This window comes from Hyperolius riggenbachi, chromosome 1, assembly GCF_040937935.1.
Source record: "Hyperolius riggenbachi isolate aHypRig1 chromosome 1, aHypRig1.pri, whole genome shotgun sequence".
NCBI lineage: Eukaryota > Metazoa > Chordata > Amphibia > Anura > Hyperoliidae > Hyperolius > Hyperolius riggenbachi.
Window position 1 is genome coordinate 323,758,538 of NC_090646.1, and position 27,295 is coordinate 323,785,832.

Below are 27,295 nucleotides of genomic sequence, written 5' to 3' on the forward strand. Positions count from 1 at the left end.
CTCTTTGCTTGCTATAACTGAATTGCTGTTGTTTATCCCCTGCTTATTGCCTGAAGAAGTGAGCTGTGCCCGCGAAACGCGTTGCATCTTTAGGGTATTTTCAATAAATGTGTATATCTATATATTTACAGTCCTTGGTGTCTGCTTTAACGGAGGCGAGTCCACCACTTCCTCCCAGCAATTTTTAAAAAATGTTATGTACTTTTATCCTTCTGGCGCCTCTGTTCACCTACCAATATAGATGCAGTAAAAGGTTTGCAGTAACTGGTATCAATACAACATGCAGCTGTCACACACACAGGTGCAGTGAACAGGTATGCACGGACTGGTATTACAAATGTGCAGCTGTCACACACACAGGTACAGTGAACAGGTATGCAGTGACTGGTATATAAAACGGCATGCTGTCACACAGGTGCAGTGAACAGGTATGTACGTACTGGTATAACAAATGTGCAGCTGTCTCACACTCACTGGTACAGTGAACAGGTATGCAGTGACTGGTATATTAGACTGCGTGCTGTCACACAGGTGCAGTGAACAGGTATGCACGGACTGGTATTACAAATGTGCAGCTGTCACACACACACAGGTACAGTGAACAGGTATGCAGTGATTGGTATATAAAACTGCGTGCTGTCATGCAGGTGCAGTGAACAGGTATGCATGGACTGGTATTACAACTGTGCTGCTGTCTCACACTCACAGGTATAGTGAACATGTATGCAGTGACTGGTATATAAAACCGTGTGCTGTCACACAGGTGCAGTGAACAAGTATGCATGGACTGGTATTACAAATGTGCAGCTGTCACACACACAGGTACAGTGAACAGGTATGCAGTGACTGGTATATAAAACTGCGTGCTGTCATGCAGGTGCAGTGAACAGGTATGCATGGACTGGTATTACAAATGTGCAGCTGTCACACACACAGGTACAGTGAACAGGTATGCAGGACTGGTATATAAAACTGCGTGCTGTCACGCAGGTGCAGTGAACAGGTATGCATGGACTGGTATCAATACAATGTGCAGCTGTCACACACACAGGTGCAGTGAACAGGTATGCATGGACTGGTATTACAAATATGCAGCTGTCACACACACAGGTGCTGTGAAAAGGTAGGCACTGAATGCAGTGACTGGTATATTAGACTGCGTGCTGTCACACAGGTGCAGTGAACAGGTATGCACGGACTGGTATTACAAATGTGCAGCTGTCACACACACACAGGTACAGTGAACAGGTATGCAGTGATTGGTATATAAAACTGCGTGCTGTCATGCAGGTGCAGTGAACAGGTATGCATGGACTGGTATTACAACTGTGCTGCTGTCTCACACTCACAGGTATAGTGAACATGTATGCAGTGACTGGTATATAAAACCGTGTGCTGTCACACAGGTGCAGTGAACAAGTATGCATGGACTGGTATTACAAATGTGCAGCTGTCACACACACAGGTACAGTGAACAGGTATGCAGTGACTGGTATATAAAACTGCGTGCTGTCATGCAGGTGCAGTGAACAGGTATGCATGGACTGGTATTACAAATGTGCAGCTGTCACACACACAGGTACAGTGAACAGGTATGCAGGACTGGTATATAAAACTGCGTGCTGTCACGCAGGTGCAGTGAACAGGTATGCATGGACTGGTATCAATACAATGTGCAGCTGTCACACACACAGGTGCAGTGAACAGGTATGCATGGACTGGTATTACAAATATGCAGCTGTCACACACACAGGTGCTGTGAAAAGGTAGGCACTGAATGTGCTGGGCCTGGCACAGTATAGCAATTAGCAAGGGCCAGCTGCGACAGACAGGGCTGTATATGCAAGTGTCAGTGGGCCACGCACAAAACAAAATACACATCACAAGAACATTAGCTCTCAAAAGAGCTGTTTTGGGGTGCATTTTAGCAACAAATATCAGCAAGGAGCAAGCTAACAGACCTACTAACTATCACTTTCCCTATCTCTCCAATGTCTCTCCCTTCTCTCACTAATACTGCAGCACACGGAGTAAGAACATGGCCGACGCTGCTGCTTTATATAAGGGGGGGCTCCAGGAGGGAGTGCAGCCTTATTGGCTGCCATGTGTCTGCTGACTGTGATGTAGAGGATCAAAGTTTAGCCCAATGATGTAGTATAGGGGGGCGGGTCGAACTTGCATAAAGTTCGCGTTCCAACGCGAACCCGCAATGTCTTCCGAAGTTCTCTGTGGCGGGGTATTTAAACGGAGGAGCTACTGCTGCTACGAGAGCACCGGGAGAGGAGAGGTAAGGCTCAATAGGACCCAGAGCCTTCCCTCTGCCTTTTTTATATAAGACTCCCAATGACTTTAAGTCTAAGTTTTCTATTTGAAAATTTTTTTTATGGCACATTACATCTCATATATAGATATAATGGCCCGTATGCAATTAACTTTTCCTCTTGAGTTCTCTCCTATGAGATAATTTTCATCTTCTCTTTAAAATAACTTTCCACATTTTACAATTGAAAAAAACACCCAAAAACTGGTGAAAAAATACTATTAAAATTATTTCTAGTATTTTCTTGATTGCTGGTGGGTTAAAAAGCATTTTATGACAAAGTGGGAAAATATCACCTAGGAGAAAACTCAGTAGAAAAAGTGAATTGCAGATGGGCCCATGTGTAAAATGAAAGGCCAATTTTTTTAACTACTTTGGCACAGACCTGAGAAAGTGGCAAGTGCCACAAAACATGTTCTTGAACTGCCTAATAACATCTTTAAACCTAGTGGTTATTGTCTTCTCGGAAGTTAGTCTTGTCTTGTGTTACCCTCCTACTTTTTATTATATACTATTTTGCTAAAGTTAGAACATAGTGTTATAAGTCATACCCTAGTGTAGCGTAAGAAATTGTTTCCTCACTACTTCCATTCTTATAAACACAACTAAAGTGAGAGGGATTTGGAGGCTGCCATATTTGTTCAATTTTAAGCAATACCAGTTACCTGTCTATCCAGCTGCTCCTCTGCCTCTAATACTTTCAGCCATAGACCCTGAACAAGCGTGCAGCAGATCAGGTGTTTCTGACATTATTGGCAGATCTGACAAGATTAGCTGCATGCTTATTTCTGGCGTTTTTCAGACACTACTGCAGCCAAATAGGTCAGCAGGGCTGCCAGGCAACTGGTATTGTTTATAAGAATGGCAGCTTAAATATTCTTCTCACTTCAGTTGTAGCAACCGGACACTTGTAGACCTTTAAATCCCAAGTAGAGACAGGTCCAAAGTTCTCACAAGCCCTGAGGCTGGGTCCACACTATAAACACTTTTCTGAGTGCTTGCTGAGCGCCTGTGATAGCTGAGAGCTTTCTGGGCGCTTTTTAAAAATCACTCCCATTCATTTTCATTAAAATCACCGTAAAAATCACAGCGATCATGCAAATTGCATATGCTGCAAGTTTTACGTGATTTTTACCATGATTTTAATGAAAGTAAATGGGAGTGATTTTTAAAAAGCGTTCAGAAAGTGTGCAGCAATCACTAGCACTCAGCAAGCGCTCAGAAAAGTGCTCATTCACACTGGAGGCGTTTTTGGATTTTTTTAAGCGCCTGTGATTTTTCTAAATCACCCTGAAAGCACTTACACCATGCTATCCCATGCGCTAGTTCAGATTAGGGCGATCCGTCCGCTCAGAGATGCGATGCATGGACCATTTTCGGAGCGATTTTGCTACAATGAAAGGTATATGAAAAACGCAAAACGCTCACAAATTTGCTTTGTGCAGCGATTGCGTTCGCGTTTGTAAGAATAAATACATTGTATTTATTCTTTTCCAGATCAAATAGTTCACACCTCCCATCGTGTGGTTGTAGTCCATGAATGCTTTGGGCTTGTCCACCTCCTGTCTACCTCTGGTAGTGGTGCGCACAGTTTCAGCATTGTCCACCGTGCTGAGGATGCACAGGTCCCACTTGTCCCTCCACCGCAGAGCCATGATTTTCCCCTTCTGCCAGGCAACAACCTCTCCTTTCTTTAGCTTCCAGGCAGAAAAGGCCGGTGGTATATGGCGTCCGTCGGTTAGGCCTCACAGTACAATATGCGTCAGTCTTGTGCTGGATCAGGTGGTCGTACAATTCTGGGGAGGTATAAAAATTGTCCGTAGTAAGACAGTACCCCTGATCCACCAATGGCTTGATAAGCGTGAGCACAGAGGAGGTAGCGCACCCAAACTCACTATAGTGCGGTGCAAATTTGGTGCCTTTGCCTGTGTAGATAACAGAGTTCCAGATGTATCCGGACTTGGCCTCACAGAACATGAAGGACCTTACCCCAAAGCGGGCCCTTTTGGATGCAATGAACTGCACCCAGCTGAGTCTCCCTTTGTACGCCATGAGACTTTCGTCCACGGTGATGTCTCGATCTGGTACGTAGACACCCCTGAAGTTGGCTACAATGAGCTGGTATATCTCCCAGATCTTCTTCAGCTTGGGAGCGGAATGGGTGGCCTCATCAAAGTCCTCATTGTTGCCGAAGTGCAGGTACTTCATGATGAGGGTAAAACGGGGCTCGGACATAACAGAACCAAAGAAAGGTGTGGTGAGGATCTTGTTAGTGGTCCGGTACAACTTCTGCTGCGGCTTTTCCAACACTCCCTGGAGGATGATGAGGCCCAGGAACACCCAGATGTCGTCGCAGGTGACAGGTTCCCATTACCTGCTCCTAGAGAAACTGCGTAGAGGAGCACCCCTGCTGCTGCGCTGCATATCGATTGGTCTCCTCCACAATCTTCTGGATGACCTCATCGGTGAGAAACAGCTCCAAGTAGGACAGCGGGCTGTGGTCACATGCAATCTTCTGCCCAGGTACCCCAGTGAAAGGGAACCTGGGTGGCGGAGCTTGCGACCGGCTCTCCAGCTCACACCAAGTGCGTGCAACACTCACTGGCTCCTCGTCACCGTCACTGCTTTCGGACTCTGAAGACAGGTCCCTGGGAATCTCGCTGTCCGTAGATTCCTCAACGAGTGACTGCTCACTGTTGCTTCCCTCCAGGACATCCAACAGCTCCAGGTCACACAGATGCCTCCGGGAGCTTGAGGCCATGACCCTAAGCAGGATACAGGGTCAAAGGTCAGCGACAGAAAAAAATTAAATATCCAGCAAGACAAGCACGCAGAGATTACAGCAGTCTTTAGAAAGACTAGAACTGCAATACTGTATGAAGCAAAGGCAGGAGATCACTATCAAAGCACAGAAATCACAAGAGTTAGCTGACAAGCAGACTAGCAATTGGACACTGAGGACTCTGAAAGAGGAAGAAGAAGTAACAGCCCAGCCTTTTTATACTGTGTACAGGTGTTTGCTAACAACTTTGAATTACAGTAATGTGATTGGATTACTGTGGCTGTGTGTACTGATGTAACTACTGATGTAATTAATGCGCCGCCCAGCGGGGGGTGCATGATCGGCGTCATGGGAAGGAGCTGGGCATCGCCATCTTGCCTTTCACAGGCGATCAAGCCGGAGGAGAGGGAAGGGGAGCCCGGGAGGGAGAAGCCCGCAGAGACCGCAGCAGCTGCTGGATGCAGCGAAAGCCCCGCTGATCAGAGCGGTAAGTGCAGGGAACTGCTGGACGAGCTGAGCTCGTCCGTAACATTTGTAGCAAATTTTGTCTGGACGAGCCCAGCTCGTCCGTAACGCTAGGCTGGTTAAACTAAATGTTTTTTACATATCTGGGGCTTCCTCCAGCCTTATCCGCAAAGATCACTCCCTCACCGCCGCCCTCTGCCTTCTCTTGCGCCATGTCCAGTAACTTCCTCCAGTCACGGCCAGTCTGCGTAAGAGAAGTGCGCCCTCTACGTAACTCTCCAGTGGCTGCTGGAAAGATACGTAAATAACGCACTTCACTTGCGGAACAAGAGAAGGCAGAGGATGGCGGTGTGGGAGCGATCTGTGGATGGGGCTGGAGGAAGCCCCAGGTATGTATAAAACATTTAGTTTAAGTCAGTTCTGGTTTCCTTTAACCACTTACTATTCCAGGATTAGATTATATGTCCCAAAAATTCCCCATGTAGATTTGGATGTAGACTCTATATCTTGCATTGAAAGCTGCTAACGCACGTTCATGCCCTGTGCATGCCCCTGTTACCAGCATTTGTGTGTGCACCCACTCAAAGAGTTAATGGTTGGTGATACAGCAAATACCAGCAATCATTCAGTAAGAGTAAAAAAAAAAAAAAAGCATTTTTAAAAAAGTTAAAAAAAGGAGCGACTAGTGTCAAAGTATAAAAATAAAAAAAAGTTTATTTTAGACTGAAGTGAAGTGTTAACCCTACTTAGCTTTTTAACCCCTTGTGTACCTGTACCTGTTTGCAATTGCTAAGGTGACAGTTTAGGGTCCCAATGCTGTACAGATGCATTGCTCTGCTGTTGCCTAGCAATCTGTCTGTACAGAATTGGGTTCCCCCAAACTGCTACCCTACTGATTAGATCCGATCACTTCAGACACCCAGACTGGGATAACTGTCTGCTACATGAAATAATGTAATAATAATTATGAAATAAGGTATATGTTTTAACTGGGTAGAGACACAACATATACTGTATTTTGAAGTGTTGCATAACTGTGTGAAACAATTTTCATGCGAAATATGTTTTATTTGAAAAAAAAATTACCCAAATGACGCCTAGATTGTCCTGAAAATAACAATATGCAGTAACTGGAATAAGTAATGAAAAAGTTATTGCTGTAGCAGAATTTGGAAGGGGTAAGTTATGCTGTATTGCATTCATGCATATTGTATTAATGCATAGTGGTCAAGGGAACAATATAAATGACCGTTTTTTGTGTGTGTTTTTTTAGCTAGTTCAGACGATCACAAAGTTGCATCGCCGCAGCTTACGTTACCTAAGGCATCTGGAATATCCCAAACCATATGTCGCTGCCCGTTTCCAGTCCCTTCCTGGACATTTTACACTTGGTGACCAAAAAAACTATGATGGATTTGAAAACAAGGCATTAGAAGTTGGACAGAAATATGTCTTCTTTATCCTGGCAATGTTGGAAGATGCTGATGTGGTAAGACAAAATTATTATTTTGTATCTTAGTTTGTTCCACTGTGAATGTCTATCTATCTATCTATCTATAGTGACAAAGTGACTGGCAAAGTGCCACTCTCTTTGTCACAAGTGGTATTTGATGGAAGATATGGTGCACCCGAGCCGGGATCAGGTGCCACATCTCTAGCAGCACCGAAAGAAAGGCTTTTGCTGACTGTCACTTGTGGCATTGGTTGAAGCCTTGATTTTGGGTCTGGAGCTGACCAGATATAGAGCAGGGTGGTTACATCTGGTTGCCAGGTCCTGGGGGTTCAATTTTCCAGGGTTTTGTGGGCTTCTGCCTGTTCAGCTCACTAAATTAAAAACAGCTAAGAAAAGTCTCTGGGGAGGAAGTGGTGTGAAAGAGGTGTGTCAAGCATGTTCTGTCAGTCTGCATGGAAAGGGAATTAGATTGTTTCCAGGAAGCTGGCTCTGCTTAGAAGCTACTGCAGGTTAGGGCCCATTCACACTTAAAAGCATAAAATTGTAGCGCTTAGCACTACCGCTTTGTGCGGGTGATTTTTCCGCAATTTAACGCAGAAAAATCACTGGACAAATACGCCTTCTTGGAGCAATCGCGATTAGCGCTTCTATAGATGCTAATCGCGATTGCTCCCAAATCGTCCAAAAATGCTGCACGTAGTGTGTTTGACGATTGACGGGTATCACCAAACGTCCGTGATCGGCGGCAATCACGGCACTGAGATCACTGCCATTAAATCGCTAGTGCTTCAGCGATTAGCGGGAACCCGCTAATTGCCCTAGTGAGAACGGGCCTTTACTGCATGCTTGGACTGACATTTGTTTTGCTCAGAGGGCCAGAGAGGCCTTACCTATATTTTGTTGCTTTGCTTTATGATTGCACTGCAGACTGTTGTTTGTGAACCTGCTGCCAAATAAACATTTATTAATTTTTGTTAAAAACCGCTTAATGCTCACCATTTGAAACTGATCCCTTACATATGGTGGAAACTAGAGCTAGCACTCTTACAGGGCCAGTCTGTTTGACAAGAGACTTAAAAGCTTGCACAGATTGCTATTGAAGAAACTGATGGTAGCGAAGCGTCTTTTCTACTGTCTGTTCTTGCAGGACAGCCGGAGTTGTCCCCAGAAACATCTGAGGGTAATGTGGTTCCAGACTTGAAGGTTTCTCTGGATAACTTTTGTATTGCCCATTGGCCATAAACATGCCCTAGGGGGTCAATTAGGGTCAGAGAAAACCAAGGACAGGGTTTTACAAAGGTTCTTTTTGCCTGCCGTGCATAGTGATGTTAAGAAATATTGTGAATCCTGCGCTGACTGCCAAATAAACCCGCTGCACACATCAGTGTGCCATCCTCAAACTGATGGCCTTGTGGAAAGGCTAAAGAAGACATTGAAAAATATGCTGAAGAAAGTGGTTGTAAAGAATGGAAAGGATTGGGATTACCTCTTGCCCTACTTGTTGTTTTCAATAAGGGAAGTGCACCAGTCATGCACCGAGTTCTCACCCTTCGAGTTACTGTATGAGCGACAACCATGTGGAATTCTAGACAAAGTGACCGAGCGATTGCGTTGGTTTCCAAGGTAGAAAGCACATTTTTAACTAAGTGGAAAAGCCCTTGGTGAAATTATTGAAACGATGGGTGACAGGGGCATAAACATAAATCATGGGGCCCCCAGCAAAACTTTGATGGGGCCCCGAAATGTTTACACCCTTTCACTTGCCAGCACCTTGTGACCATTGCAGCCTGGGGCCCATCTTGCAAGGGTCATAAAACAAATGTGGCCATCAAGATTTTTATGCCCATAACAAGTGTAGCCACAAAAACACCTGATCTGAAGAATGGACCCATTTATCTGAGTGCAGTAGTAATTAGAGCCCACTTACAGCTCTGCCCCCCCCCCCCCCCCTGCAATCACAGGGACTGCTCCCCTCTAGTTACAACCCTGGTGGCTGAGGTTAATTACAGGTTTTACTAACCTGGTAAGAGGAAGCCAGAGCAGCTTTACCATGTAAATGTACTAAAACCCTGGAAAGAGAGGGCAGCCCTGTCAACCTCAGTAGAAGGTCAAAATGAAAACAAGGCTGGGATAAATGAGGTACAGGTTGCAGAAACCCTGTGCAGCCTTGCAGAAACAGGAGGTATGAGAGTTTCTCCTATGCAACCAAGATGTGTTCTTAGAAAGCTAAATGAGGTATCTAAATTTGATGCCTACTCCATGCCGTGGGTAGATGAATTATTTGAAAGATTGGGTGCCGCTATATATGTAACAACGCTTGATTTGACTAGAGGCTTCTGGCAAGTGCCTTTAACTGAAACAGCCAAGGAGAAGACTGCATTTTCCACTCTTCAATGGCTGTTCCAGTATGTGTAAGAATGCCTTATGGGCTGCAAGGTGCTGAAATTCTCTGGCCTCATCAGCACAGAGAATGATAGCTAAAATCCTCTGACCCCATCAGTACTTTGCTGCAGCATTGTAATGATCGGTGAAGCACAGAGAGGATCTGATTACCGGTGATCTGCAGTATCACGGGGAATACAGATGTATACCGGATTATAAGTGATCTGCAGTATCACGGATAATCCGATATACCAGCTAACCTCTAATATTTTCTCCACCTCGTACTCAGGTTGGTCCTCCACCATCACAGGAGGAGGAGGAGTAGGACCCACATGAACCGCAGGTTTAAGTAGGGACACGTGAAACGACCTTACGCCCCGCATGCTGGCAGGAAGATCAATGGCGTAAGTGACGTTGTTGATCCTTTTAGTCACGGAAAATGGACCCACAAACCTAGGGCCCAGTTTGGCAGATGGCTGCTTCAAGGTCAAGTGACGTGTGGACACCCAGACTAAATCCCCTGGCTGGAACTTCCATTCCACGGACCGTCTCTTGTCCGCTTGACCCTTCTGAATCTGGAACGCCTTCTGCAAGTTTCCCTTAACATTTCCCCAATTGTCCCTGAGTGACCCCTGCCAATCCTCCAGTGCTGGAAATGGAGAAGAGACAACTGGAAAAGGGGAGAATTTGGGTGACCTCCCTGTCACAATCTGGAATGGAGAGAAACCAGAAGAAGAACTCTTCAAATTATTTTGTGCGAATTCCGGCGAAGGCCAGAAATTTTACCCAGTCACTCTGCCTCTGCAACGTAACATCTTAGGAATTGCTCCAAAGACTGATTAATCCGTTCAGTCTGCCCATTCGTCTGTGGGTGGTAGCCTGACGAGAAAGACAGTTTCATGCCCATTTGGTGGCAAAATGCCCTCCAGAATCCAGACACGAATTGGACTCCCCTATCTGACACAATGTTTTCCGGAATGCCATGCAGCCGGAAAACGTGAATGATGAACAACTCGGCCAGTTCCTGAGCCGAGGGGAGTCCTTTCAGGGGCACAAAATGGGCCATTTTGCTAAAACGGTCGACTACCACCCAAATGACCGACATGCCTTCAGACCTGGGCAATTCCCCCACAAAATCCATGGACAGGTGGGTCCATGGCTCACTCGGGGTGGGCAAAGGCTGTAACCTTCCTACAGGTGCCAGCCGGGAGGGTTTACTCTTGGCACATACCGCACACTCCCTGACATACTCCTTGCAATCTGTTGCCATAGAAGTCCACCAAGCACACCTGGCAACCAGATCCTGCGTTCTGGCAGCTCCAGGATGACCAGCATTCTTATGGGCATGAAAGATTTGTAGAACCTGTAACCGAAATGGCAGTGGGATAAACATGACCCCCTCAGGTTTTCCCTCAGGAACATCTTGCTGAAAGGGACCCAAAACGTCTGTCCAATCCTCCCAGGTCTCTGTGGCTGCTAACACTAATCTCTGCGGGATGATGGACTCAGGAGCGGGGGGCTGTGCTGTCTCTGGTTCGAAACATCTGGACAGGGCATCTGCCTTGATGTTTTTGCTGCCTGGAGTGTACGTGATTATAAATCTGAACCTCATAAAAAACAAAGACCAACGGGCCTGACGGGGACTCAGTCTCTTAGCCCCCTCGATGTATTCCAAGTTCTTGTGGTCAGTGTAAACTGTGATCGTGTGTTCAGCCCCTTCTAACCAATGGCGCCATTCTTCAAACGCCAACTTAATGGCCAGAAGTTCCCGGTTGCCTATATCGTAATTTTTTTCTGCGGGTGAAAACCTACGGGAAAAGTAAGCGCACGGATGTAATCTGCCCTGCAACCCTGACCGTTGAGACAGCACCGCCCCCACCCCAACCTCCGAGGCATCAACCTCCACAATAAAGGGATAGGACGTGTCTACATGCCTCAAAATAGGCGCTGAGCAAAACAATCTTTTCAAGTGAGAAAAGGCTGCCACGGCCTCAGGGGACCAGTGGTTGGTATCTGCCCCCTTTTTCGTGAGACTGGTAAGGGGGGCAACTATCGTGGAGTACCCCTTAATGAACCTCCTATAGTAGTTCGCAAAGCCCAAAAATCTCTGCAGGGCCTTCAACCCCACTGGCTGTGGCCATTCCAACACAGCTGTGACCTTGGCAGGATCCATTGACAGGCCTGCGGTGGAAATTACATACCCTAGGAACGTGACAGTGGTCACCTCGAAAATACACTTTTCCACTTTAGCATAAAGCATATTTTGTCTTAATTTGTTCAACACAAATTTAACATGGACCCTGTGCTCGGAGAGGTTGTTGGAATAGATTAGTATATCATCAAGGTATACCAGCACGAATCTACCCAATACCTCCCTGAAGACCTCATTGATTAATTCTTGGAAGACGGCTGGCGCATTGCACAACCCGAAGGGCATCACTAAGTACTCGTAGTGCCCGTCGGGTGTGTTGAAGGCCGTCTTCCATTCATCGCCCTTTCTAATGCGGATCAGGTTGTATGCACCCCTCAGATCCAATTTAGAGAAGATCTTTGCGTTTGTGACCTGCGTGAATAAGTCGTCTATCAACGGTAACGGATAGCGATTTTTCACCGTGATTTTATTCAGGCCCCGATAATCGATGCAAGGTTGAAGACCTCCGTCTTTCTTTTTACAAAAAAGAAACCGGCCCCAGCAGGCGACCGAGAGGGCCGAATGAACCCCTTGGCCAAATTGTCACGAATGTACTCTTGCATAGCCATCTTCTCTGGTCCAGACAAGTTATACAGGTGACCCCTAGGGGGCATACAACCAGCACGGAGATCAATGGGGCAATCGAAAGGGCGATGAGGAGGTAACTGATCAGCAGACTTGGGACAAAATACATCTGAAAATTCAGAATATGACTCGGGAACACGCTCCACCTGAATCTTGGTCTGACCTAATGTCACTTTCCCTAGACACTGCTGGGAACAAAAGTCTGACCAACTGGTTAATTGTCCTGCAGCCCAATTAATCTGTGGCGAATGGAGCTGCAGCCAGGGCATACCTAGGACAATTGTGGAGGTAGTCATGTGTAATACAAAAAAACTTAAACCCTCCTTATGCAGAACCCCAATAATGACTTCCACCTCTGGTGTCTGAGACAGTGGACGGTCCCTTTGTAGTGGGGAGTCGTCCACAGCAGTAACCTGGATAGGTGGCTTTACTGGGATGAGTGGAATGCCCAACTTCTCTGCAAACTCTGAACTCATAAAGTTAGCCGTGGAGCCTGAGTCAACAAAGGCCTCCGTGGCTTCAGATTTGTCCCCCCACGTAATCGTACAAGGAAGGAGCAAACGTTTTTCTTTTAGGGGTGTGAGTTGGACGCCCAGGATGTCACCCCTTACAACTCCTAGGCGGTAGCGTTTCCCGGCTTAATGGGACAGTCTCGTACCCTATGCCCCCCTTCACCACAGTACAAACATAACTGTTCAGTCATCCTCCGTCTTCTCTCCACTTGGGTCAGCTTAGACCGACCGATCTGCATCGGTTCAGGTGGAGGCATAACTGGAGATGATGAGACCGAAGGGGATGGGGATGCCAGGGGTGCTGCGGGAGGTGCTGTGTAAGATGTTACCCTGACACGATGACTGCCCCTAGTCTGCCTTTGATGACGTAGCCTACGGTCGATTCGAATGGCCGATGAGATGGCCTCATCGACTGTTTTGGGCTCGGGTTGGCTTAACATTAAGTCGGAGACCTCATCCGACAGCCCAGACAGGAAATAATCCAACAAGGCGTAGGTATCAAACATGGCCGTAACTGACCACCGACGAAATTCTGCCGCGTAGTCTTCGACTGAGCCTTTGCCTTGCCGCAAAAGCTTGAGCTTCCGCTCAGAGGTCGCAGCAAGGTCTGGGTCGTCGTATTACTGCCATGGCTTTAAAGAATTCCTCTACCGAGGTCAGGGATGTATCTGTGGGGGACAGGTTGTATGCCCAGGACTGAGAGTCACCAGTTAACAAGGTTTTAATAAATATGACCCGTTGGGTCTCAGTTCCTGAGGATCAGGGTCTCAACTCGAAATATGATAACACTCTACTCTTAAAATTCCGAAAGTCAAATTTGTGGCCGGAAAATTTATCAGGTACGGGCATACGTATGTCATCACTAGGAGGGGATCGCACCGAATCCACTGACGTCTTGAGGGTTCGCACAGAGCCCGTTAGGGCATCAATTAATGCTTTGTGCTGGCCCAGTGCTTAATGAATGTTATCCACCGAAGTGGCAAGCACATTCAGAGGGTCAGCGCGTGCGTCCATCTGCTTTGTGGTCTTGCGTTCTGTAACGATCGGTGAAGCACAGAGAGGATCTGATTACCGGTGATCTGCAGTATCACGGGGAATACAGATGTATACCAGATTATAAGTGATCTGCAGTATCACCGATAATCCGATATACCAGCTAACCTCTGTTCACCTGAGTAGAGTGTAGTGTTTGGGTGTAACAGTAACACTTAGAGGACTAGGCCTCAGTGCAGTAAGGAGTGCTGCACGGATTCCTTCCGAAGACCTGAACCCTCCAGGATGGGAGGAGTCAGGCTGACAGTAGGAAGGATTGTCTGAAAGTGACACTCTGGAGGAAGTGTCACTAACAGGACAGGGAACCGCCTCCAATCGTAAGGTCGGTTCTCGAGGTCGGACAAGCTAGGTCGTAACACACGGACAGATAAGATACAAATACAGAAAAAGGAGGCGGAGTCTAAGGTACAGGCAGGGTTCGGCAACAGGGTATCAGAAATATCGAGGTACAAGATCAGGAGGCAGAAGCTGAGTCTAAGGTTGAGCCGGGGTTCGGCAACAGAGTATCAGAAATATCAAGGTACAAGATCAGAGTTCAGGAGGATAGTCAGGCAGGCAAAAAGTCATAACAGATAATCACAATCAAACTAGTACTTTAGCTATCAACAGAATCTAGCTAAGTGTAGGATTACAGCTCCAGCTGGTCCCGGCACACTTAAGGATCTGACTACAGGTCTGAGTGCTCCCACATAAGTGTTTGCAACGCCAGACAACCAGCAACTGAACAGTCAGTAGTATATATACACAGGTACCTCTCCAGCACCTCCCCAATTGCTGGACCAATGAGGAGTGGAGCCAGAGTCAGCTGACCAGCCTGGTCAGCTGACTCACTTCTTGCCGTCATATATTCCCTGCCTGAGTGCGCGCGCGTCACTCTAAACCTAGAGGGACTATGTGTCCCAGCCACACCAGCACCGCTCTGCGGTGCCTCTGCCAAGGGGCCATGCGCGCTATCCGCCGCCATGCCCTGCAGGGGTTAAAGCCTTGATTTTGGGAGCTGACCAGATTTAGAGTAGGGTTGATGTATCTGGTCGCCAGGTCCTGGGTGGATCAGTTTTGCATGGTTGTGTGGGCTTCTGCCAGTCTAGCTCATTAAGGTTTAAAAACAGAGCTAAGCAAAGTCTTTGGGGAGGAAGTAGTGTGAGAGAGGTGTGTCCAGCAGGTTCTGTCAGTCTGCATGGAAAGGGAATTTGTTTGTTTCCAGGAAGCTGGCTCTGCTGAAAAGCTACTGCAGGTCACTGCATGTGTTTTGGACTGACATTTGTGGTGCTCAGGGAAAGGGGGGGGGGGCAACCTCTGCTCCCCTCCTTTCTATTGCACAGTGTTCGCGAGCAGACTGAAGCATGATGGAACAGTTACGCACCTCTTGGCACCAGGATCCCTCTTCAGCCCTGTCACAACATCTCCTCTTTCTAATTACAAGTGCCGCTGGATGGAATCATATAGAGGAGATGCTGCAACAAACTGCAGAGGGATCCCGGTGCTGAGAGGTGAGTAACTGTTCCAGCACGCTTAACTCTGCTCGCGAATATTCTGCATGGGGGCCAGCTAATACATCCAATATACAAAGAAAGTTGATGTTAACTGACATTTTAAGACCTTGGTTGGCCAGAGTGGGGGTGGGGGAGTGTCTTTGGGTGGTTGACACACTTTGAAGTCCCCGCCTCTAGTGCTGGAGAACTGTGTCCGGGCCCTGTTTGTGTGTGTGTGTATATACAGTATAATGGGATGCTAAAGTTTCGGCAACTTTGTTAATCGTCATGATTTTCCTGCCTGTATAAATCGTTGGTTGTTACGATAAAAAATGTCAGTTAAGTATATCATATAGGGGAAACACACAGTGATATTTGAGAAGTGAAATTAAGTTTATTGGATTTACAGAAAGTGCGCAATAATTATTTAAATAAAATTAGGCAAGTGCATAATTTTATTGTTTCCAAAACCTTTAGAACTAATTATTGGAACTCAAATTGGCTTGGTAAGCTCAATGACCCCTGACCTACATACACAAGTGAATCCAATTATGAGAAAGATTATTTAAGGGGGTCAATTGTAAGTTTCCCTCCTCTTTTAATTTTCTCTGAAGAGTAGCATCATGGGGGTCTCAAAACAACTCTCAAATGACCTGAAGACAAAGATTGTTCACCATGATGGTTTAGAGGAAGGATACAGAAAGCTGTCTCAGAGATTTCAACTGTCTGTTTCCACAGTTAGGAACATATTGAGGAAATGGAAGAACACGGGCTTAGTTCAAGTTAAAGCTCGAAGTGGCAGACCAAGAAAAATCTTGGTTAGACAGAAGCGACGAATGGTGAGAACAGTCAGTCAACCCACACACCAGCACCAAAGACCTACAACATTATCTTGCTGCAGATGGAGTCACTGTGCATAGTTCAACCATTTGGCGCACTTTACACAACTAGATACTGTATGCGAGAGTAATGCAGAGGAAGCCTTTTCTCTGCCCACATACAAACAGAGCCGCTTGAGGTATGCTAAAGCACATTTGGACAAGCCAGCTTCATTTTGGAATAAGGTGTTGTGGACCGATTAAACTAAAATTGAGTTATTAGGGAATAACAAGGGGCGTTATGCATGGAGGAAAAACAACACAGCATTCCAAGAAAAACACCTGCTACCTACAGTAAAATATGGTGGTGGTTCCATCATGCTGTGGGGCTGTGTGTCCAGTGCAGAGACTGGGAATCTTGTCAAAGTTGAGGGACGCATGGATTCCACTCAGTATCGGCAGATTTTAGAGACCAATGTCCAGGAATCAGTGACAAAGCTGAAGCTGCGCCAGGGCTGGATCTTACAACAAGACAAAGACCCTAAACACTGCTCAAAATCCACTAAGGCATTCATGCAGAGGAACAAGTACAATGTTCTGGAATGGCCATCTCAGTCCCCAGACCTGAATATAATTGAAAATCTGTGGTGTGAGTTAAAAAGAGCTGTCCATGCTCAGAACCCATCAAACCTGAATGAACTAGAGATGTTTTGTAAAAAGGAATGGTCCAAAATACCTTTAACCAGAATCCAGACTATCATTGGAACCTGCAGGAAGCGTTTAGAGGCTCTATTTTCTGCAAATGGAGGATCTACTAAATATTGATCTAATTTTGTTTAAACAATTGTTTCACACTTTCTGTAAATCCAATAAACTTAATTTCACTTCTCAAATATCACTGTGTGTCGCCTATATAATATACTTAACTGAAATTTTTATCATAACAACAAATGATTTATACAGGAATATCATAATGATTAACAAGGTTGCCCAAACTTTTGCATCCCACTGTGTGTAAGTCATGCCACAGCATCTCAAAGGAGTTGAGGTCAGGACCCTGACTGGGCCACTCCAGAAGTTTAAGCCATTCTGTTGTTGATTTTGTTCTATGCTTTGGGTCGTTGTCCTGTTGCAACACCCATCTTCTGCTGATCTTCATTGGTGGACAGATGGCCTTAAGTTCTCCTGCAAAATGTCTTGATAAACTTTGTAATTCATTTTTCCTTTGATGATAGCAATCCGTCCAGGCCCTGACTCAGCAAAGCAGCCCAAAACCATGCTGTACCCATCACCATACTTCACAGTTGGGATGAGGTTTTGATGTTGGTGTGCTGTGCCTCTTTTTCTCCACACACAGTGTTGTGTGTTTCTTTCAAACAACTCAACTTTGGTTTCATCTGTCCACAGAATATTTTGAAAGTACTGCTGTGAAACATTCAGGTGCTCTTTTGCAAACTTTAAACGTGCAGCAATGTTTTTTTGGACAGCAGTGGTTTCCTCTGTGGTATCCTCCCATGAACTCCATTCTTGTTTATTTATTTTATACTAAAGTTGTGCGCTCCAACCATAATAATTGTTGATTATTCAAATGCTGTCAGATATTATACTTACATGCCTGTATCGCCCACTATCAAGGAGCTTTGTGCCTCTCCTACCTAAATTATTGTAAACAGAATATTAGTGCGGCGCTCAACAGCAAACAGTGAGAGGAAGCTGGTGGTTGAAACTACATTGAAAGCGAATATTGCTGGTCTGTGCCGGGTCAGCCTATTTGTTTGGCTTTATTTACTGCATGCAGACATGCTGGGTGTACAGAATGGGTGTTTGCCTGGGAGCACTGGTGTTGTGAAGGGAAGAAAGCCTGCTATGCAGTTAAAGCAGTAGTACACTATATCTATGCATTTGTCTTTTACCTATGCATGAGTGATGAAGAGTCTATGCTGAAGATTGAGGGATTTTGGCTGAGCCAAAAGTGCACATGCTGATCAAGTTGGGTCAGCCATAACCGTTGGTGAGCGTATACAGTTTCACATATGGTTTGGAGGAATTGTATTGATCGAAAGAGAGGAACCGCAAGGAAGTCATTTGGGACTTTTTATTATTCATTTTGCTTACTCTGATGAACTTGGGGACTGGAAAATCTGGATAATTGAATTTATGAATGTTTTAAGCATCAAAAAGAAGGGGTACGGGATATCAACACAAATGGGCTCGTCTCACCCATAAATGTATTAGTATCAAAGAAAGAAAAGTATGGGGAGCGCAGAGCTGGTGTAAAAATATGAAATTTATTGCAATCAAATAGTAATTGACCTATAGACATACAAAAACAGACAATATATACCTATATATATATATATATATATATATATATATATATATATATATATATAATATAATAATATAATAACAACATATATAATAGATTTATCAGTACATTACAGAAAATAATTAACCTTATCACAATATGCTAATTTTTTGAGAACGACCTGTATTGCAAAGTTTTGTCACAATTATGCTTAATCAGTATTGCAAACTTCCCTGAAAGCAAAGTCAACAACTGAGGTTGTAATAATTCAAACAAGCGTTAGTCTGAAGTGCCAGCAGAGAGCTGTCTTTCTGTGAGGGAATCATGCATTTCCTCTCTGACAAGAACAGTGAAGGGAGCCTGCATCTGTAAAGAGAAAATGCGATCAAGGGCATGTAGAATATTTTTAGAATAAACACTAAACACCTTTCAAAACATTAAAGGGAAAGTTCAGGGACTGCATAACAAAAATTCAAATCCAAATCCACTTACCTGGGGCTTCCTCCAGCCCGTGACAGGCAGGAGGTGCCCTCGGCGCCGCTCCGCAGGCTCCCGGTGATCTCCGGTGGCGAGCCCGACCTGGCCAGGTCGGCTGCCAGGTCGGGCTTCTTCTGCGCTCCAAAGTGCGTGTCATTCCTGCGCCCTGACGTCATCGGACGTCCTCCGGGCTGTACTGCGCAGGCTCAGTAGTTCTGAGCCTGCGCAGTACAGCCCGGAGGACGTCCGATGACGTCAGGGCGCACAAGTGACACGCACTTTGGAGCGCAGAAGAAGCCCGACCTGGCAGCCGGCCTGGCCAGGTGGGGCTCGCCACCGGAGACCACCGGGAGCCTGCGGAGCGGTGCCGAGGGCACCTCCTGCCTGCCACGGGCTGGAGGAAGCCCCGGGTAAGTGGATTTGGATTTTAATTTTTTTTATGCAGTCCCTGAACCTTCCCTTTAAGTAATGTGTGGACTAAGCCTGGATGACGTTGGAGTTTCTTCTCTAATTCAAAAACATAATTAAACTGAATATTTTTGAGTCATGGTGTAAGCAAATGTAGTAAATCATAACATAATTTTATTTGTTTTCAGAAGATGTTCGCTGCTAGTCCATACTCTGATCCCATTCAAGTAGAAGATCCAGATCCTCAACCAATGATTGATGGTGAAGAAGGATTAATCTGGGTTATTGGACCAGTCCTAGCAGTTGTTTTTATCATTTGCATTGTAATTGCAATACTTCTCTACAAAAAGTAAGCTATCAAGTATTGTATTCATTATTTTTTGATTATTAACCACTTGCCGACCGCACACTCATAACGTGCGTCGGCAAAGTGGCAGCTGCAGGACCAGCGACGCAGTACTGCGTCGCCAGCTGCAGCCTAATTAATCAGGAAGCAGCCGCTCGTACGAGCGGCTGCTTCCTGTCAAATCACGGCGGGGGGCTCCGTGAATAGCCTGCGGGCCGCCGATGGCGGCTCGCAGGCTAGATGTAAACACAAGCGGAAATAATCCGCTTTGTTTACATTTGTACGGCGCTGCTGCGCAGCAGCGCCGTAAGGCAGATCGGCGATCCCCGGCCAATCAGCGGCCGGGGATCGCCGCCATGTGACAGGGGACGTCCTGTCACTGGCTGCACAGGACGGATAGCCGTCCTGTGCAGCCCCGATCACCGGGGGAGGCAGCAGGTAGGAGAGGGAGGGGGGAATTTCGCCGCGGAGGGGGGCTTTGAGGTGCCCCCCCCGCCACCCACAGCAGGCAGGAGAGATCAGACCCCCCCAGCACATCATCCCCATAGGGGGGAAAAAAGGGGGGCAATCTGATCTCCCTGCCTGCACCCTGATCTGTGCTGGGGGCTGCAGAGCCCACCCAGCACAGATCAATCAAACCAGCGCTGGTCCTTAAGGGGGGGTAAAGGGTGGGTCCTCAAGTGGTTAAGATTATACAGTATATTAATATTATTGTGAATATATAATACATTTGTACAGTGAAAGAGACATTGTCAATGGTATGTCTTAGGAACCAGTGAAATTGCTGAAAATAAATATTAATGGTCAAAAGATCCTATAAAGGGATCTCTTGACTATATAAGGTAATTCATCCTATAAAAAAACATCACAGATGTTATTTCAAATCCATAACACATACAGTGCAGACATTTAAAAAAGTCAGCGTTCATTGATTTGTCTACAGAATCTCAATCCACACATATTAGAGTCCATACACTTACATTGCTGCCATAACTTTTTTGCTGCATTAGACCATCTACCAAATTAAGCAATACTAATAAACATATTTAGAGTGATTGGAAAAGTAGCCCTGCCCCAGACAGTATGCTTTATCTTCCTCGACTAGTAACAGAAAGGTATTCAACAACAGTGTTTATATCCTATATAATAATTTGCAAGTGTCCCTGTGTCCGTCCCTGTCTTAGTGCTTTTTTTGCACTAGGCATGTGCTGGGACAAGACGCAGAGACACTGCCCAGAGCCGGAGGAGGACAGTGCCAGAAGGGGCGGTCGTGTGTGCGTGCGCGGCAGCGTGCGGTCGGGCGGCGTCCGTGCGCACAGCAGATTAGTGACAGATCTAGCCCGTTTTTAAACGGGCTAAGGTCACTAGTATTAAATAAAGTGCTGGAGGCTGGAAGTCTGCAGACTCTGGCTGTGTTGATGGATGGAAAGCTGCAGGCTCTAGATATGCTGGATGCTAGAAGTCTGCAAGCTGTGATGGACGCTGCAAGCTGTGATTGAGGCTGGAGGTCTGCAAGCTGTGTTGGAGGCTGGAGGTCTGCAAGTGAACCTGGAAGTCTTCAAACTGTGTTGGAGGCTGGAAGGCTGCAAGCAGTGATGGAAGGTGGAAGTCTGCAAGCTGTGATGGAGGGTGGAAGTCTGTAAGCTGTGATGGAGGGTGGAAGTCTGTAAGCTGTGATAGAGACTGGAAGTCTGCAAGCTGTGATGGATGCTGGAAGTCTGCAAGCTGTTATGGATGCTGGAAGTGTGCAAGCTGTGATGCAGGCTGGCATTCTGCAAGCTGGATGTCTGCAAACTGTGATGGAGGCTGGCGGTCTGCAAGCTGTGATAGAGACGGGAAGTCTACAAGTTGTGATGCAGGCTGGAAGTCTGGAAGGGGCAGATCTGCCATGACGCAGTCTAAGGCGTGTCATTCAGGTGGCAGATGACTGGGTTGGTGTCGGGGATAACCCAGAAGTGACACCGCCGCCCACTGTTCGCCCTGTGCACCTATACTGGGGGCACCTATTCCAAGCTACCTACACTGGGGGCACCTATACCTGGCTAGCTATACTGGAGGCACCTATACCTTGCTACCTATACTGGGGGCACCTATACCTGGCTATTATTATTACTATTGATTTAAGCCCCATCTACACCATACAATTTTTTGTGGGATTCGATTCGATTCAATCCAACATATCCGATCGGGATTCGATTCGAATGGAAAAATAATTTGAATCGCGATCGGACATGTTGAATTTAATCGAATCGATGAATTGAATCGAATCGCACAAAAAATTGTGTGGTGTAGATGGGGCTTTAGAAAGCACCAACATATACCATGGCACTGTACAAAGTTAAGAAACATGAGGTACAAAATAAAACAGACAACAGTATACACCAATATATGAAATACAGAGTTGGTACAAATTACAAAATTGGTACAAAATAAAGAATCGGTTATTACAGTGACAAAATTGCGGCTATCTATACTTAGAGCACCTATATCTGGCTACTATACTGGGGCACTTATACCTGGCTATCTATACTGGGGGCACCTATACCATGCTACCTATACTGGGGCACCTATACCTGCCTACCTACTTACCTATACTGAGGACGGTTTTATTTGGTCACACCGTGGCTGTAATGTGTGGTGCAAATTGTGGGATGGTGTGCAACTGTAAATCCGGGGAAGCGGGGAATCCTCACAAGTTTGCTTAAAGGAATCATCAGTCAAAAAAAAATGAGTTTCACTTACCTGGGGCTTCTACCAGCCCCATGCAGCCATCCGTTGCCCTCGTAGTCACTCACTGTTGCTCCAGTCCCCCGCCGCAGTGCAACACTAATACATTTTCGCATTGCAATGCTAACATTTATTAGCGTTGCACCGCTAACGCAAAAAAATGTACAGTATGTGTTAATGTTCCTGCATTAGCGGGAACACGTAAAAATGTACGCAATGCAGCCTGCCGACCCCGAGGTCGGCAAAAACAAAACTAGCTGGCGGCGGGGGACTGGAGCAGCAGTAAGTGACTACAAGGGCACAGGATGGCTGCATGGGGCTGGTAGAAGACCCAGGTAAGTGAAACTGTTTTTTTTTTTTTTCTTGACGATTCCTTTAAGGCAGCAAAGAGTCTAGAACTGGCCCTGGCTGTGATGCAGGCTAGAAATCCTCAAGCTGTGACAGTCTGCAAGCTGTGGTGAAACATGAAGGCTGCATGTTGTGCAGAAGCCATGTAAACTGCAGGATGTGCATAAGGGTGTCAGTCTGCTAGCTGTGCAAGAAGCATACAGTATGCAGCTGCAGGAAGCAGGAGGCTGGAGGTTTATGGGCTGTGCTGGTTGGTTGGAGGTGGTAGGGGGAAATTAATATTTGGATTTTGATTTGTTGGTAGTTTTGGAAGAAGAATGTTTTTATTGGATGCAGTAGAGTTACTGGACTTTCTGTATAATGATTTGTTCATGATGAGTTCATGGCATTCAGCAACAGGGTGCTTATTCCTCACTAGACAGCCCAGTGAACAGACAAAAGGTTAGTGGAAACAGGTGGATGCAATATTATTCCAGGTAATCTAATGAGAAACATCTCTATGCAGACATAACATATATACTCGAGTATAAGCCGAATTTTTGCTACCCAAAAAAAGTGGCCCAAAAGTAGGGGTGTCGGCTTATACTCGAGTCATCACTGTAATTTCACTAACCATTTACCCGAGTGCCTCCCTCGTAAGCAGTTTCGGTTGATTTATAGCAATTTCTATGTGTGGCGTCCCCTCCACCGACTGAGCGAAACAAATGCATATAATGATTCCACTGTGCTGTCCCCCGGCATATGCCCAGTGTTTTAGGCAGATGACGGTGGCCGTTCTCCCTACCAGAGCAGTTGTTGCGGGCAGGTTAGCACTGTGAGTGTGCCCCCGCCTTCTCGATCGGAGCAGAGCGAGTGCTTGCTTACAACACATTCAGTGAATGCACAACAGGCTTCTGTCACTCACCCGTCCAGGCCGGGGACCTCCCCTGCAATGACGCACATGATGCGAGACGTCACTAGACGGCATCATGGAGATGAGTCCAACATTTTATAGAGGAATCCCCGGTGAGGTCCCCAGCACGGACAGGTGAGAGAAAGAATCCTGCTGTTTGCCCACTGCATGTACTGTAAGCACTCCCTCTGCTCCGACCGGGAAGAAGGCGGGACACAGTCACAGTGCAAACCTGCCTGCAACAACTGCTCTGGTAGGGAGAATGGCCACAGTCCTCTGCCTGAAACACTGGGCATATGCCGGTGGACAGCACAGTGGGATCATTATATACATTTGCTCGACTTGGTCGGGGGAGGGGGTGGGGGACGCGACACACAGAAATTGCTATAAATCAAACCTGCCCGCAACTTCTCTGCTTATAACAGTAGTACTCGCTGTGCTCTGGTGGAGAGAAAGGCCACAGTCATCTGCCTAACACTGGGCATATGCTGGCAGACAGCACAGTGGGATCATTACATACATTTGCTGCACTCTGTGGGGGGAGGGGGTGGGGACGATATACACAGGCGTTGCTATAAATCCGCCTAAAACTCATCTGAATATGCCAAGAGCACTCAGGTGGGGGACACATACTGCTCAGGTACGAAGCTGGCACACCAGGGCAGAACAGTGTCGTTTGTTAGTAGCATATTCTGTGTTTGTCATCTACTATCATTCAAGGGGAACTGCAGTGCTGCGCTGTGTGATGCAGTACAATGCTATGGCCCATCATACAACCACTACTCCTGCACTGACCCTGATCAATCTGAACATCCCATCCTGTCTGATCAATACTGCTGATCGATTTACGGTCAAATTTGATGGATAGTACATGTTGGTGCAACATATTTTAGGCCAAATCTGCTAGGAATAAAGCAAAAAATTACTTTCTGCCTCATATGACACTCCTCATCCACCTATGCCTAACACTAACCTGCATTTCCTACCCCCGGATTATACTCGAGTCAATCATTCTTTCCTGGGTTTTTTTTTATAGGTAAAAGTTGGGGGATCGGCTTATACTCGGGTCGGCTTATACTCGAGTATATACGGAATACTCGAGTATATACGGTATTCCTTGGTTAACAAGGAATAAAGCAGAATTCACATTATCTCTCTCGATCAGAGATATCCAACTTCAGTCCTCAAGAACAGAGGTCCTCACACTTTTTGGCACAGCTCATATTAATTGTTGGGACTGAATTAGGATAGATGTGGTTTATCAAGTAGAACACAATTCTCTGTCCATCCTAAATACTGGCAAGAATATGGCGCTTTGGGATTAGAGTTGGACATCCCTGCCCTAGATTGTTTAGCATAATAATCCCAAAAGTATCCCTAATCATCTATAAGCAAACTAACTAATTAAATATTTATGGTGATCGTCTTTGAATGAAAGGGCATAATCATTACTGTTTGTCAGTCAGTCTGCAAGTGTTAACTCATTCAAAAGCTTCCACGGGGACTTAACTTCCTTCACAAAGTTCTTGTTTTCTTTTCTTTTTTTGCCACACTAGGTTATGTACCAAACGAATAAATTATAATAAACAATATTTTCAGTAATTGGGAAAAGTAGCCCTGACAGTATGGCCCGTCTTCCTCAGAGTCCATTTTTCTATGCTTCAGAAAATGCCTGCAATCCAGCAAACACAAATTCCCAATTATGTAGTATAGTATAGAAATATAGCTGAAGTGGTCTGTGTGGCCAGAGCATACTGCTATGGACCTCACTGACAGTGGAGTTGGCGACCACTTTTACAGCATCCAGTATAAGGATGAGACCGCAGATATTAAGCAATTATTAAAAATAAAGTGCAATATATACAGCAGTGAAAAAAGTGATAAAAAAATAATGCTAGCACAATGGAAACAATCCCACACTAATTAACTAATAAGGGCAATACTATATACATATTTTATAGAGCCAAGTACAGTATATGTTTGAGTATAAGCCAATCTGAATATAAGTCAAAGTACCTAGTTTTACCTAAGAAACCAGGAAACCGTGATTGATTTGAATATAATCCTCCAACCCCAGTATTGATAGCTCAATATAACCCTAGTATTAGGTAACCCTCTCCCCAGCATAGTGAGGCAGATGTGCCCCCAGTACAGGGAGTGCAGAATTATTAGGCAAGTGGTATTTTTGAGGAATAATTTTATTATTGAACAACAACCATGTTCTCAATGAACCCAAAAAACTCATTAATATCAAAGCTGAATATTTTTGAAAGTAGTTTTTAGTTTGTTTTTAGTTTTAGCTATTTTAGGGGGATATCTGTATGTGCAGGTGACTATTACTGTGCACAATTATTAGGCAATTTAACAAAAAACAAATATATACCCATTTTAATTATTTATTTTTACCAGTGAAACTAATATAACATCTCAACATTCACAAATATACATTTCTGACATTCAAAAACAAAACAAAAACAAATCAGTGACCAATATAGCCACCTTTCTTTGCAAGGACACTCAAAAGCCTGCCATCCATGGATTCTGTCAGTGTTTTGATCTGTTCACCATCAACATTGCGTGCAGCAGCAACCACAGCCTCCCAGACACTGTTCAGAGAGGTGTACTGTTTTCCTTCCTTGTAAATCTCACATTTTATGATGGACCACAGGTTCTCAATGGGGTTCAGATCAGGTGAACAAGGAGGCCATGTCATTCGTTTTTCTTCTTTTATACCCTTTCTTGCCAGCCACGCTGTGGAGTACTTGGACGCGTGTGATGGAGCATTGTCCTGCATGAAAATCATGTTTTTCTTGAAGGATGCAGACTTCTTCCTGTACCACTGCTTGAAGAAGGTGTCTTCCAGAAACTGGCAGTAGAACTGGGAGTTGAGCTTGACTCCATCCTCAACCCTGAAAAGGCCCCACAAGCTCATCTTTGATGATACCAGCCCAAACCAGTACTCCACCTCCACCTTGCTGGCGTCTGAGTCGGACTGGAGCTCTCTGCCCTTTACCAATCCAGCCACGGGCCCATCCATCTGGCCCATCAAGACTCACTCTCATTTCATCAGTCCATAAAACCTTAGAAAAATCAGTCTTGAGATATTTCTTGGCCCAGTCTTGATGTTTCAGCTTGTGTGTCTTGTTCAGTGGTGGTGGTCTTTCAGCCTTTCTTACCTTGGCCATGTCTCTGAGTATTGCACACCTTGTGCTTTTGGGCACTCCAGTGATGTTTCAGCTCTGAAAAAATATGGCCAAACTGGTTCATGGGCAGTTATTTTGCGCCTTGGTTTTTCCACACGCTTCTTGCGACCCTGTTGACTATTTTGAATGAAATGCTCGATTGTGCGATGATCACGCTTCAGAAGCTTTGCAATTTTAAGAGTGCTGCATCCCTTTGCAAGATATCTCACTATTTTTGACTTTTCTGAGCCTGTCAAGTCCTTCTTTTGACCCATTTTGCCAAAGGAAAGGAAGTTGCCTAATAATTATGCACACCTGATATAGGGTGTTGATGTCATTGGAACACACCCCTTCTCATTACAGAGATGCACATCACCTAATATGCTTAATTGGTAGTAGGCTTTCGAGCCTATACAGCTTGGAGTAAGACAACATGCATAAAGAGGATGATGTGGTCAAAATACTCATTTGCCTAATAATTCTGCACTCCCTGTATTACCGTATATTTTGGACTATAAGATGCACCTAGGTATAGAGGACAAAAACGAAGGGGAAAAAAATATACTAAACCAGG

At 45.6% G+C, this 27,295-nt stretch overlaps 1 protein-coding gene across 1 annotated transcript in view; it reads left to right on the top strand.

Annotated features, from left to right (window-relative positions):
• LOC137509805 (receptor-type tyrosine-protein phosphatase S-like) overlaps window positions 1-27,295 on the top strand; it is a 782,862-nt gene that overhangs the window by 479,784 nt on the left and 275,783 nt on the right. Inside the window, exons 19-20 of the mRNA XM_068233857.1 lie at window positions 6,841-7,056; window positions 19,418-19,575. Of these exons, the coding sequence (XP_068089958.1) occupies window positions 6,841-7,056; window positions 19,418-19,575 (374 nt within the window). The remainder of the gene's footprint in view (window positions 1-6,840; window positions 7,057-19,417; window positions 19,576-27,295) is intronic.